The sequence below is a fragment of the Rhinoraja longicauda genome, chromosome 3 (genome assembly GCF_053455715.1).
Source record: "Rhinoraja longicauda isolate Sanriku21f chromosome 3, sRhiLon1.1, whole genome shotgun sequence".
Classification (NCBI taxonomy): domain Eukaryota; kingdom Metazoa; phylum Chordata; class Chondrichthyes; order Rajiformes; family Arhynchobatidae; genus Rhinoraja; species Rhinoraja longicauda.
The window spans coordinates 98525721-98539762 of record NC_135955.1 but is presented as its reverse complement, the minus strand read 5'-3'; the positions used below and the strand labels follow the sequence as shown (position 1 = coordinate 98539762).

The 14042-nt window shown below is 45.2% G+C and overlaps 1 protein-coding gene across 1 annotated transcript in view; it reads right to left on the bottom strand.

Annotated features, from left to right (window-relative positions):
* Positions 1-12770, bottom strand: part of cdk7 (cyclin-dependent kinase 7) — a 30017-nt gene extending 17247 nt beyond the window's left edge. The window contains exons 1-6 of the mRNA XM_078397102.1: positions 12642-12770; positions 7865-7924; positions 5865-5898; positions 3449-3516; positions 496-564; positions 15-125 (exon numbers count right to left, since the gene is read on the bottom strand). Of these exons, the coding sequence (XP_078253228.1) occupies positions 15-125; positions 496-564; positions 3449-3516; positions 5865-5898; positions 7865-7924; positions 12642-12710 (411 nt within the window). The 5' untranslated portion in view covers positions 12711-12770. The remainder of the gene's footprint in view (positions 1-14; positions 126-495; positions 565-3448; positions 3517-5864; positions 5899-7864; positions 7925-12641) is intronic.
* Positions 12771-14042: the final 1272 nt, after the last annotated feature.

Below are 14042 nucleotides of genomic sequence, written 5' to 3'. Positions count from 1 at the left end.
TAATAAACCCTTACTCTGTGTAGAATCCAGTGCATATGAAGATATTCCAGACCTTGCAACGTCATTAACATATATGCTTTTATATTTGCAGGAGTGAGCACAAGGCTGGTATCTTTTATTATTACCTGTGTTTAATGAAAGGGAAGTTAAAAATAAAATTTCATGACAACAGCACTGTGCTATTTTTTTTTTTGTTGTTTTTTTTTTATTTTTTTTTTGTTAGAAGTAAGTACAATAGTGTGGTACTTGAGTACCTAATACATAAATACATATTTCCATTCTTGTACAACTTCATACTTTTGATTTAATAATAAAAGAACAGTGAGAGAAGAAAGAAATAAGAAATAAAGAGTGTCGGAATAGATAGTCAAGCGAGTAGAAACAGAAAGCAAAAGAAATAAAGGATAGAGATGAAAAGTTAAAAGATTGAAAGAAAAGAAGACAGTAAAGAAAAGACATTGCTGCTCAGAAAATGATACTCATGCAAAACGTTACCTCTAAATCGGTCTCCATAAAGTCAAACACAAGACTGATGTTGGACTTGTGGCCAAAAGCATCAAGAAGCTAAAGAGAAAAAAATAGAAAATGTCAGTATGTCACATTTCTGTTACTTATAAACATACTGAGGGATTCTGAGGGATATAATATAAGAAAATAACTGCAGATGCTGGTACAAATCGAAGGTATTTATTCACAAAATGCTGGAGTAACTCAGCAGGTCAGGCAGCATCTCAGGAGAGAAGGAATGGGTGACGTTTCGGGTCGAGACCATTCTTCAGACTGAGGGTTCTGAGGGATAGGTTATACAGGCATTTTGTACGTGGGAGGTCGTGTCTCACAAATCTGATTGGGGTTTTTGAAGACATGACCAAAAAGGTCCATGAGGGCAGAGCTATAGATGTTGTGTACATGGATTTCAGTATGACATTCGACAAGGTTCCACATGCTCTGGAAGGTTAGATTGCATGGGATACAAGGAGAGATAACTGATCAATGATTTGGATGAGAACACACAGGGCAAGATTAGCAAGTTGCCGATGATACAAAGGTGGGTTGTAGATGGTGAGGATGGTTGTGAAAGTTTGCAGCAGGATCAAGATCGATTGGCCAGGTGGCGGAGGAATGGTTGATGGAATTTAATACAGAGAAATGTGAGGTGTTGCATTTTGGGACGTCTAACAAGGGCAGGACCTACACAGTGAATGGTAGGCCTCGTGGGAGTGTTGTAAAGCAGAGGGATCTAGGAGTGCAGGTGCATGGTTCCTTGAAGGTCGAGTCGCAGGTAGATAAAGTGGTCAAAAAGGCTTTCATCAGTCAGAGTATTGAGTGTAGAAGTTGGGCAGACATGTTGCTGAGGTTTAAAACGTTGGCGAGACCGCATTTAGAATAGTGTGTTCAGTTCTGGGCACCATGTTGTAGGAAAGATATTGTCAAGCTTGAAAGGGTTCAGCGAAGATTTGCAAGGATTTTGCCAGGACGAGAGGGTGTGAGCTACAGGGAAAGGTTGAGCAGGCTGGGACTCTATTCCTTGGAGCGCAGGAGGATGAGGGGTGATCGTATAGAAGTGTACAAAATCATGAGAGGAATAGATCGGGTAGATGCACCGAGGACCAGAGGACATAGGTTCAAGGTGAAGGGGAAAAGATTTAATAGGAATCTGAGAAGTAACCTTTTTCACACAAAGGGTGGTGGGTGTATGGAACAAGCTGCCAAAGGAGGTGGTTGAGGCTGGAACTATCCCAATGTTTAAGAAACAGTTAGACAGGTACATGGATAGGACGGGTTTGGAGGGATATGGACCAAGTGCAGGCAGATGGGACTAGTGTAGCTGGGACATGTTGGCCGGTGTGGGCAAGTTAGGCCAAAGGGCCTGCTTCCACACTGTATCACTCTATGACTCTATGATAAGATAATTCTATACTGCTATCATTGAGTCTGTCAACTCAACCCCTCAATCCTGCTCTAGCTTTGATAATATCACAACCAAACCTGTAACAAACCACCCGCCAATCAGTCCAATACCCATTTACTCCGAAATTATGTTTCCTGTTAACCAATTGAAAGTTTCTTTAAAAAAAAATCTAAAGAATCCTACAACTCCTGCGACAAATTAATTTAATGTAACCGACAATGCTTAGTTCTTGACTGGGAAACAAGACTCTTTTATATTCAGCACCAATGCATTAACTGGAACCGATACAGTAAAACTTTGTAATTCTGCATCAGTCACAACAAACACCAACTAAACAACGAACTGTCTCGGTTGCACTAGGGAATTCGGAATTTAGTTTTCCACTAATATTGTTTTTATTTAATTAATTGAACTTTTTTTCCCTATGAGCACTGCGTTTACAGACCTGTTAAGTTGCTGTAAGTAAGAATTTAATTGTTGCATTTTTGCTATGTATGACAATGAAAGACTTCTCACTTTGGATGCATAAGATTGTTCCATCTTAATATTGTTAATTCTTCAATGTGATTACCGAGCTAACAAACCACCATTTTTTTTTTCTTTAAATAAACTGTCCTTCAGGCTTTGACTTAACCGGACAATTCTGGGAATATTTGGAAAGACTACTTTATTTTTCAATACTTCTCCCAATCCACAACAGAACACAAGAGATGGGAGCCACTGAAACCAATGATAAAATGGCGGCAATGCAGAATGACTGGAAGTGTCAACAATTATGGGAATCTTTCACAAGTTCTGGAAATGTATTGTGTATGAAGGAACTGCAGATGCTGGTTTATGCTGAAGACAGACATAAAATGCTGGAGTAAGCCAGTGGGTCAGGCATCGGAATAGAAGCTGTTTGACTGTGGCGGCACGGTGGCGCAGCGGTAGAGTTGCTGCCTTACAGCGAATGCAGCGCCGGAGACTCAGGTTCGATCCTGACTACGGGCGCCGTTTGTACGTTCTCCCCGTGACCTGCGTGGGTTTTCTCCGAGATCTTCGGTTTCCTCCCACACTCCAAAGACGTACAGGTATGTAGGTTAATTGACTGGGTAAATGTAAAAATTGTCCCTAATGTGTGTAGGATAGTGTTAATGTGCGGGGATCGCTGGGCGGCGCGGACCCGGTGGGCCGAAGGGCCTGTTTCCGCGCTGTATCTCTAAATCTAAAAAGACATTTCGGGTCAGAACCCTTCTTCAGACTGAAGGAGGCTCTGACCCGAAACGTCACCCATTCCTTCTCTCCAGAGATGTTGCCCGTCCCACTGAGTTACTCCACCATTTTGTGTCTATCTTCTGGAAAATATTTCTGTATTAGGAGGCATAAATGCACTCGGAACAAAATTAATATGGTTAGAGCTAGCCTTTGACTTTGATCAAATCTTTCTATACCACACACCTGACAGTTCCCACCACTATAAAGTAATGGAGACCAAATATTTGTCAGTCAGATTATATGTATACAATGGCATTGAAATCCTTGTGGCATACTTACACCTATAATATTTGGATGGCTGAGTTCCTGTAATAATTTGATTTCTCTCAGGGCTGTTCTGTTAATACCTAATTTAAAAAAAACATTTGTTAGAGAATAAATGCATATGATCTAACAACATACAATCATCATTATAGGTTAAATTTAATCAGTTCAAAATCTCTTTCGGCTTTTGAAATTTGTTCTTCTGAGCAACAAATTTCTGCCACGTGGAAAGTGTGCAAGAGACTTCTAAAATCCAAGTTGAAACTGATTTTTAGATCCATAATCAGATCAATTCCAGTTATAACCTATCAAAGTATTTACCATTTACTGTCTCTGTGTACAACTACTGTACACTTGCACTGTATCTGTGATGCTTGTCCAAGAGGTGTCTAAGTGCTTATGTGTAGTGATACTTGGACTGAACTGTGCACTAAAATGAATATCAGTCTGACCTTTCTGTCATGGGCCTCCTCCAGTGCCATAATGAGGCCCACCGGAAATTGGAGGAACAGCACCTCATATTTCGCTTGGGCAGCTTGCAGCCCATCGGTATGAACATTGACTTCTCAAACTTTAGATAGTTCCTCTGTCCCTCTCTTCCCCTCCCCCTTCCCAGATCTCCCACTGTCTTCCTGTCTCCACTTATATCCTTCCTTTGTCCCGCCCGCCTGACATCAGTCTGAAGAAGGGTCTCGACCCGAAACGTCGCCCATTCCTTCTCTCCTGAGATGCTGCCTGACCCGCTGAGTCACTCCAACATTTTGTGAATAAACACCTTCGATTTGTACCAGCATCTGCAGTTATTTTCTTACATTCACTGTACCTCGGTACATGTGACAATAACAAACCATTGAAAAGGTATCGTACTACAACATCATTCCATTCTATATCCAAAGTACACAACACCTGCAAATTAATACACTTACAGCAGTTATAAATGTAGCGCCTGTTTGCAATTTAATAGAGCCGGAAAATGCAGGGAACAAATGGATATAAATCACGTGCAGGCAGAGGAGCTCAGTTTAACTTGCCGTCAAATTCAGTACGGACATTGTGGGCCTAAGGAGCTGCTCCTGTGCTAGGCCATTCTATGTTCTACGTACCTCAGTGCACGTTTGATTACTCAACTCCTACTTTTTTTTAAATGGAACATTGAAATTTTAAGACATGATAATAGCTTTGTCTCTATTCCACCCTTACCTATTTACACAGAGGGTGGTGAGTGCCTGGAACATGCTGCCAGGGTTGGTGGTTGAGGCAGATACATTAGTGGCATTGAAGAGGCTTTTAGATCGGCGATGGGCAAATGGATATATAGGGAATGGAGGGATCTGGATTATGCGCAGGTAGATAAGAGATGGTCCTAGCATCACGTTTGGCACCGACATTATGGGCCGAAGGGCGTGCTGTACTGTTCGATGTATAATTGGAAGAGCAGTTGGCACCATAGGTCAGTGGTGCTGACAAAAGTATAGAGATCTACAAAGTAGATGAGAATGAAGGGCTCTGATAAAGCATCTTCAACCTGAAACATTAACTCTTTCTCTTTCTCTGTCCGTGGGTGCGGGGGGAAGAGAGGGGAAGTTTTGTTGCCTCCATCACAGTGAGGGGGTGTTTGGAGTCACTGTGATGGATGTTTGTGTTGGGGTCGGGTGTCCTGTGTTCTTTTCTTTTTTGCTGTGACTGCTGAAATTTCGTTCGGTGTTGTGCCGAATGACAATAAAGTGTTGTTATGTTATGTTATGTTACCGATGCTGTGTGACCAGTTGAGTGTTTCAGTGTTCTGCTTTTATTTCTGCTATCCAACATCTGGAGGTTTTTTAAAAAATTCACGTAAAATATTATTTCAAGGCGGCACGGTGGCACAGTGGGAGAGTTGCTTCCTTACAGCGCCAGAGACCTGGGTTCGATCTTGACAACGGATGCTTGTTATGCATGTTCTCCCCATGACCTGCGTGGATTTTTCCGGGGAGCTCCGGTTTGTAGCTTAGTTAGCTTGATAAAATTGTAAATTTGTCCCTGGTGTGTGTGGGATAGTGTTAGTGTGCGGGGATCGCTGGTCGACATGGACCCGGTGGGCCGAATGGCCTGTTTCCGCGCTGTATCTCTAAACTAAAGTATATCTCCGAAACCAAATGCAGCGATTCATGTCCATAGGTCATGTGATAGGAGCAGAATTAGGCCATTCGGCCCATCGAGTCTACTCTGCCATTCAATCATGACTGATCTATCTCTCCCTCTCAACCCCATTCTCCTGCCTTTTCCCCGTAACCCCAAACATCAATGCTAATCAAGAATCTGTCTATCTCTGTCTGGATCAATCAGGATACAAAACCACAAGAAAATAAGAACAAGAGCAGGCTCCCTAGCTCCTCAAGCCTGGTTCGTCATTCAATAAGATCACAGCCTCAACTCCTAATGCACCACTCACCATCTTTAGCTTCTGATCTGTGACCAACTTTAATCTGAAAGGCAAAAGCAAGATTAGAAAATGATGCAGCATTAGATCACGTCTAATATGTCGAGTAAATATTTTGGTTGCGAATCATGATTTAACCAACAAATTAGTAGGTTTACAATTTTGTGTACAAATTGTGTTCCCTGAAGTCTTCATTTGTGGTTTTTCAAAGGTTACGGCTGTCAGCTGTGTGACTTGCCTGCCACTAGTTCCAAGATAAACTCCAGGCAGCATTCAGGAAGTAACCAATCTCCAAATGGAAGGTTTGCAAATCCATCATGAGATATCTGTATCGATAATCGTAAGGAAAAAAATATTCTGTATGCTTTTAGTTGAGGGTGGGGTGTTTTAGTTTAGTTTAGAGATACAGCGCGGAAACAGGCCCTTCGGCCCACGCCAACCAGCGATCCCCGCACATTAACACCATCCTACACCCACTAGGGACAATTTTTACATTTACCAAGCTAATTTACCTACAAACCTGTACTCTTTGGAGCGTGGGAGGAAACTGAAGATCTGAGAAGACCCATGCAGGTGAAGGGGAGAACGAACAAATTCCGTTCAGACAGCACCCGTAATCGGGATGGAACCCGGGTCTCCGGCGCTGCAAACGCTGTAAGGCAGCAACCCTACCGCTGCGCCACCGTGCCTCCCCTTTCTTTGGAATATTTTAGACATTTGGCGCATTGCTGAATCTGATTCTTCACCGTCTCCATTATTTTTCTACAATTGGAAGTGTAGTCCCAGATAGAGTCTGCAATTCCTGTTTGAATTCTCAAAGTTACATTACGACGACTTGCTTGCCCACCACGGCCGTCGACAGGGTCCGCTCCGCTCCGCAAGGGTGAGGAGGGACCCGCGAGCATCTGCCGAGAGCGAGGAGGGCCGGAGAGTGAGGCAGCAGACAGGATTGCTTGGCACCCTCTCGTAACTTTGTTGGCCCCAAAACGTTGCGACACTTGTGTACTGCCTAGGTGACGCCTGCTGTATGATTTTACCAGGTTAGATGCAAAACAAAGCATTTCACTGCACTTAGGTACATGTGACAATAAAGTATCGTTGAAGAGCATCTAGGGCCCTTGCACAGAAGGTCATTAAGGTCAAAGGGCGTGACTCACAGAGTCGCTCAAGCTTTCTGGAGGAAACATGTCTTCTACAAGAATGAGGAAGTGTTGTGGATTATACTGGGGTGGAGAGATTGGCATGGTTCAACAGGCAGTGTATGCATGTCGTGGTATGTAGCGTGAGGTTTCAGTGGTACTACGTTTATTGGGATGAAGTTAAGCAGCCTGATGTGATTAAGGACTGTAACTATGTGGTGCCATTCATAAAGATTTTTGGTTGGGACTGAGGTGTTGCAAGTTTAGTGGTGATTTTGGCTTCAGAGTCTCTGGTAGAATTCTGGCAAAAAACTGCAACAATTCAACGGCTGCTGGGACCGAAGATGGTCCCGCAGTGCTGACAGCCATAGTAAGTGCTTGCCTTCTGTACACCATTTGTCCTCTAGAAGGCGTTGCATGGCAACCGTACGGGTCAGGGGTCGTGACCTCGCCCGCCGTGCAAGAGCCCTATACCAAGAACGGTGAATTTTGGCAGAAGACGGACACGAAATTCTGGAGTAACTCAGCAGGTCAGGCAGCATCTCTGGAGAAACGGAATAGGTGACGTTTCGGGTCGAGACCTTCAAACTGAGAGTCAGGGGAAAGGGAAACAAGAGACATAGAAAGACAATGGGAATCTATCCAGAAACCTTGGATTCACTCTTTGCGAAAGTCCTTATCTTGAAGCTTTCAAAAAGGAAAGCTGGATGTAATGTCAAAAATGCCTGTTACCATGGCCATTCCTTGTACACCCCCTGCACATGCTAATTGTTGATATGTCTCTTTATTGCCAGTTTTCCACTCATTTGAAAGAGAAATTCCCGCTTGTTACCAGATTATCCTTAAAAACAATCTCATAATTGTCACGCTTACCTTCTTAATTGCAACGATGTTGTCAGTGTTCTTGTCTTTTGCCTTATATACAGTGGCAAACTATAATTTGGAAACAAAAAAAGTATCAATTAGGTGAAGCGGAAAAATTCAGTTCTTCTAAAACAAAACGATAATATAAGACTTCTGAACTGCTAATTGTGGATTTTATCATCTCTCCGGTCTTGCAATTCAGTTTAGTTAAGAGGTACAATGCGGAAACAGGTCCTTCGGGCCACCGAGTTCCCACCGACCAGCGACCCCCAGACATTTCACTTGCAATAATTGGCAGTCAAGTCAAGTCAAGTCAAATTTATTTGTCACATACATACTCGATGTGCAGTGAAATGAAAGTGGCAATGCCTGCGGGTTGTGCACAAAAAGAATTACAGTTACAGCATATAAATAAAGTTAATAAGTTACTAAACATAGCACAAAAAGTGTCGACAAAAATTTAGTCTCTGGGGTTATAAAAGTTATAAAAAGTAAATTGCTGAGATTGCAAAATGGAGGATAACAGTTTGCTTTTATGCCATAAAATTAATAATCATGATCATAAATGATAGGAGTAGGATAAGTCCATTTGGCCCATCAAGTCTACTCTGTCATTCAAGCATGGCTGATCTATCTCTCCCTCCTAACTCCATTCTCCTGCCTTCTCCCGATAACCTCTGACACCCGTACTAACCAAGAAGACTAGTCAAGAAAGATAACAATATCTCACTGCAGATTCTATCGTTACACAAACCAACCTCCCAATTACTCAATTTACATTTCACGCAGCCTTGGCAAGGCCAACAGCATAATCAAGGACGAGTCACACTCCCTCTTCTCCCCTCTCCCATGGGGCAAAAGAAAGTGGTCAAGGCCAGCATTGATCCGCCATGTTCATATTAAATGGCAGGGCAGCTTTAGGTTTATGTTTATAATGTCGCGTGAACCAAACTACAGTGAAAAGGTTTGTTTTGCGTGCTGTCCAAACAGATCAGATATACCATACAGATATACAATCAAGTCAAACTCAAATGCAATAGAGCAAAGAGGAAGTTGTGGCGGCTCGCACGGGTCGGGCCATACCACTACCGAACCTCACGGCATGGGAATGGACCAGTCCAGGGAGGCGGCCCTGAGCTACGGGGATAAAGGATGGGAGTTTAGGCGCGATCGCTCTCTGGCAGACTCGACAGGTCTAGAGAACCCCACGATTAAATCCCTCCCGAAATACCTGGCTCCTCGCCTTTATTTCGGGCTTTTCGACGCGCCACATTGGTGACCGCGATGTTTTGGACATGAGGGGCCGGTCGGAGGCTGTGTCCATTGACCGCCTAAAGCCGGCGCATTTGGACATTGACCAACCTCGGCTGTGAGGTCACCCCCCTTCGCGGCTCCCTCTACCTGTGCCTCCGCCGGCCCCTCTGTCGGCCGATTTTCGTACGCGGTCCGGTCGGATTGTGCGACCGCCAGTGCGTTTCATGCCTCCGGTTCTGGGGGGGGGGGAGGGGGCGTCCTGTGGCGGCTCCCAAGAGTCGGGCCATACCACTACCGAACCCCTCGGCACGGGAATGGACCGGTCCAGGGGGGCGGCCCTTAGCTACGGGGATAAAGGACGGGAGTTTAGGCGCGATCTCTCTCTGGCAGACTCGACAGGTCTAGAGAACACCACGATTAAATCCCTCCCAAAATACCTGGCTCCTCGCCTTTATTTTGGGCTTTTCGACGCGCCACAAAGTTACAGAATGCGGAATATAGTTCTCAGCATTATAGTGCATCTATCTGTTCCATAGACAAAATCCAATATCCTCAATGCGGTGGAGGTGAATTGGATAGTGCCCTTGAAGGACCGGTGAGCCATTCAAGCTCCTATTTTCTTGTGTTCAAGAGGCATTCGGGTTTAAGGTAACAGATAGGAGACTTGGAGAAGATTTAAAGGTTTTTTATTGTTCACTGTGTTTGGAATGTGGAGGACAAGTGATTGGCGGGTGTTTGAGTTGGAGACAGAAACTCACAAAATGTAAGTATTTAGATGAATACATGAAACGCCATGGCATTGATAACGATGGGCCAAGTGCTGGAGAATGGAAGAAAGTCACACTTCATGGCCGGCAGCGACACAGTGGGCTGAAGGGCCAGTTTTGTGAAGTCTGATTGCAGTCGCAATGAGACTTACCTTCACTGGGAAGGGTATCCAGTACAAACGATGGCACAACATGATACAACCAAACAAGACATTGGTGAGACCACGTGCAGAAAGGAACTCAGATGCTGGTTTACACCAAAGATAGACACAAAAAGCTGGAGTAAGTCAGTGGGTCAGGCAGCAACTCTGGAGAGAAGGAAAAGGTGACTTTTCCGGTCATGACATTGTTGACCCGAAAGTTGTGTAGGAAAATAACTGCAGGTGCTGGTACAAATCGAAGGTATCACAAAATGCTGGAGTAACTCAGCGGGTCAGGCAGCATCTCTGGAGAGAAGGAATGGGTGACGTTTCGGGTCGAGACCCTTCTTCAGACCGATGTCAGGGGGGGGGTAGGGTCAAAGAAAGGATATAGTTGGAGACAGGACGACAGTGGGAGAACTGAGAAGGGGTAGGGGAAGAGAGGGACAGAGGAACTATCTAAAGTTGAAGTCAATGTTCTTACCACTGGGCTGCAAGCTGCCCAAGCGAAATATGAGGTGCTGTTCCTCCAATTTGCGGTGGGCCTCACTATGACACTGGAGGCCCATGACAGAAAGGTCAGACTGGGAGCGGGAGTTGAATTGCTGAGCCACCGGGAGATCAGGTTAGTTAAGGCGGACTGAGCGAAGGTGTTGAGCGAAACGATCGCCGAGCCTGCGTCTGGTCTCGCCAATGTAGAGAAGTTGACATCTGGAGCAGCGGATACAATAGATGAGGTTGGAGGAGGTGCAGGTGAACCTCTGTCTCACCTGTAAAGACTGTTTGGGTCCTTGGATGGAGTCGAGGGGGGAGGTAAAGGGACAGGAGTTGCATCTTCTGCAGTTGCAGGGGAAAGTGCATAGGGAAGGGGTGGTTTGGGTAGGAAGGGTTGAGTGGACCAGGGAGTTACGGAGGGAACGATCTCTGCGGAAAGCAGAAAGGGGAGGAGAAGGTGTGCCCCAAAACGTCGCCTATTCCTTTTCTCCCGAGGTGCCGTCTGAACCGCTGAGTTACTCCAGTTTTTTGTGTCTATCTTTGATGAGACCCCATCTGTGTGTGAAGTTCTGGTCGTCCAGCTGTGAGAAAAATGTCATTAAGTTCAAAAGGGTGCAAAAGAGATTCATCAGTCTGAAGAAAGGTCTCAACCCAAAATGTCCCCCATTCCTTCTCTCCAGAGATGCTGCCTGTCCCGATGAGTTACTCCAACTTTTTGCGTCTATCTTTACTCGGCTTGCAGGATTGAGGATAGGCTAGGATAGGCTAGGATATTTTTCCTTAGCGCATAGGAAGCAGAAGAGTGACCTCATTGATGTGTACAACTTCATAGACGCATAAAGTGATCGATCGCAGCAGTTGCCACAACTACCCCCTCTGGCAGCTTACTCCATATACCCACCACGTTCTCGAATGAAAAAGTCCACTGCTTCTTGATTCCCCTGCTTTGCTTAAAATAATGCGTGGATCTACCCTACCTGTTCCCCTCATGGTCTTGTACACCTCCTTAAGATCACCCCTCATCCTCCTGCTCTCCAAGCAATAGTCTTAGTCTGCCCACAATCTCCCTTTGGCCCTGGGTAGACAATAGGTGCAGGAGGAGGCCATTCGGCCCTTCGAGCCAGCACCGCCATTCAATGTGATCATGGCTGATCATTCTCAATCAGTTCCGTCTGGACAAATCTTTTGTTTGTTTGTTTGTTTTTATGTCTTGTTTGCTCTGTAAAGCGTCTTTGAGTTTCCTGAAAAGCGCTATATAAATTAAATGTATTATTATTATTATTATTACCCCGTTCCTGCCTTCTCCCCATACCCCTGACTCTGCTATCCTTATGAGCTCTATCTAGACTCTGCTATCCTTAAGAGCTCTATCTAGCCAGTGCACCTGTTCCCTTCCAGCACTTTGTATTTTGTTCATGATTCCGGTATCTGCAGTTCCTCCGGTCTACTAAATGCTTGTGCAACTGTTTGTTCAGTTTTCGATTCCAGGGATAGAATTGAATTGTATACTCGTCAAAGCAGAAATTAACTAAACCCACATTTGATCTCTTTGGACATACACAAAATGCTGGAGTAACTCAGCGGGACAGGCAGCATCTCTGCCCTGGAGAGTAGAAATGGGTTTATTCACAAAATGCTGGAGTAACTCAGCAGGTCAGGCAGCATCTCGGGAGAGAAGGAATGGGTGACGTTTCGGGTCGAGACCCTTCTTCATTCTCGACCCGAAACGTCACCCATTCCTTCTCTCCTGAGATGCTGCCTGACCTGCTGAGTTACTCCAGCATTTTGTGAATAAATACCTTCGATTTGTACCAGCCTCTGCAGTTATTTTCTTATAGAGTAGAAATGGGTGACAAGTGTCAGGGGAGAGGGAGACTAGAGATGTGGACGGTGATATATAGAACTATTTGTCGAGTTTTCAATGCAAGGTCGTAATGAATTGAATTGCAGATACACGTCAAAGGAGCAGAAGCAGAATTAAACCCCACATTGTTCTCTGACTTGGGAACTGAATGAACCCCCAGTACTCCCTCCTGGGCCTTCTCCACCAGCGTTTGAACTGGACCAGGCCGGACTGGGGGGGCTGCTGAGAGAGGTTTAAAAGGAGACATGAGCGGAGGAGAGCCTCACCTGCCCCTCTCCCAGGAAATCCAGCTTCTCGTAGCGCCGGGCCCGGGCCCTGACATCCAACGCCATCATCGCCCGGGGAACGGCGACTCCGGCTCCTGCCCCGCACCAGCGTCACTTCCGCCCCCCCTGGACCACGTCGACTTCCGCCCCCCCCTGGACCACGTCGACTTCCGCCCTCCGGGCACTCGGAAGCCGCGGCTCGACCGGAAGTCGGCGCTGGTCGCCCAGCAACAGTCAAGCCAGCAACAGTGGCAGATTCAAGATTCAAGATATCTTTATTTGTCATCCAAAAAACAAGTTTTTTGGACGAAATTTAGTCACCCACAGTCCAATAATAAAAGCAATAAAACAAGCAAATTACACAACCCCAACCAACACACAAAACAGGAAACATCCATCACAGTGAGTCTCCCCCCAGTCCCCTCCTCACTGTGATGGAAGGCCAGAATGTCTTTCCCTTCCCCTGCCGTCATGGGAGCACAATGGCTGCAAGCTGATTAAAAGATAGATTAAAAAGGCCATTCAAGACATCCATACGGGATAGGAGTAGAATTAGGCCATCGAGTCTACTTAGTCTCCGCCATTTGGTTCTGTCTTCACCAAAGGAAGATACAAACAATCTCCCAGATGTTCTAGTGGCCAGAGATCCTAGGGTGACTGAAGGAAATCCACATTAGGCAGGAAATGGTTTTGGGTAGACTGATGGGACTGAAGGCTGATAAATCCCCAGGGCCTGATGGTCTGCATCCCAGGGTACTTAAGGAGGTGGCTCTAGAAATCGTGGACGCATTGGTGATCATTTTCCAATATTCTATAGATTCAGGATCAGTTCCTGTGGATTGGTGGGTAGCTAATGTTATCCCACTTTTTAAGAAAGGAGGGAGAGAGAAAACGGGAAATTATAGACCAGTTAGTCTGACATCGGTGGTGGGGAAGATGCTGGAGTCAATTATAAAAGACGAAATTGCAGATCATTTGGATAGCAGTAACAAGATCGTTCCGAGTCAGCATGGATTTACGAAGGGGAAATCATGCTTGACTAATCTTCTGGAATTTTTTGAGGATGTAACTAGGAAAATTGACAGGGGAGAGCCGGTGGATGTGGTGTACCTCGACTTTCAGAAAGCCTTCGACAAGGTCCCACATAGGAGATTAGTGGGCAAAATTAGAGCACATGGTATTGGAGGTAGGGTACTGACATGGATAGAAAATTGGTTGACAGACAGAAAGCAAAGAGTGGGGATAAAGGGGTCCCTTTCAGAATGGCAGGCAGTGACTAGTGGGGTACCGCAAGGCTCGGTGCTGGGACCGCAGCTATTTACAATATACATTAATGACTTAGATGAAGGGATTAAAAGTACCATTAGCAAATTTGCAGATGATACAAAGCTGGGTGGTAGT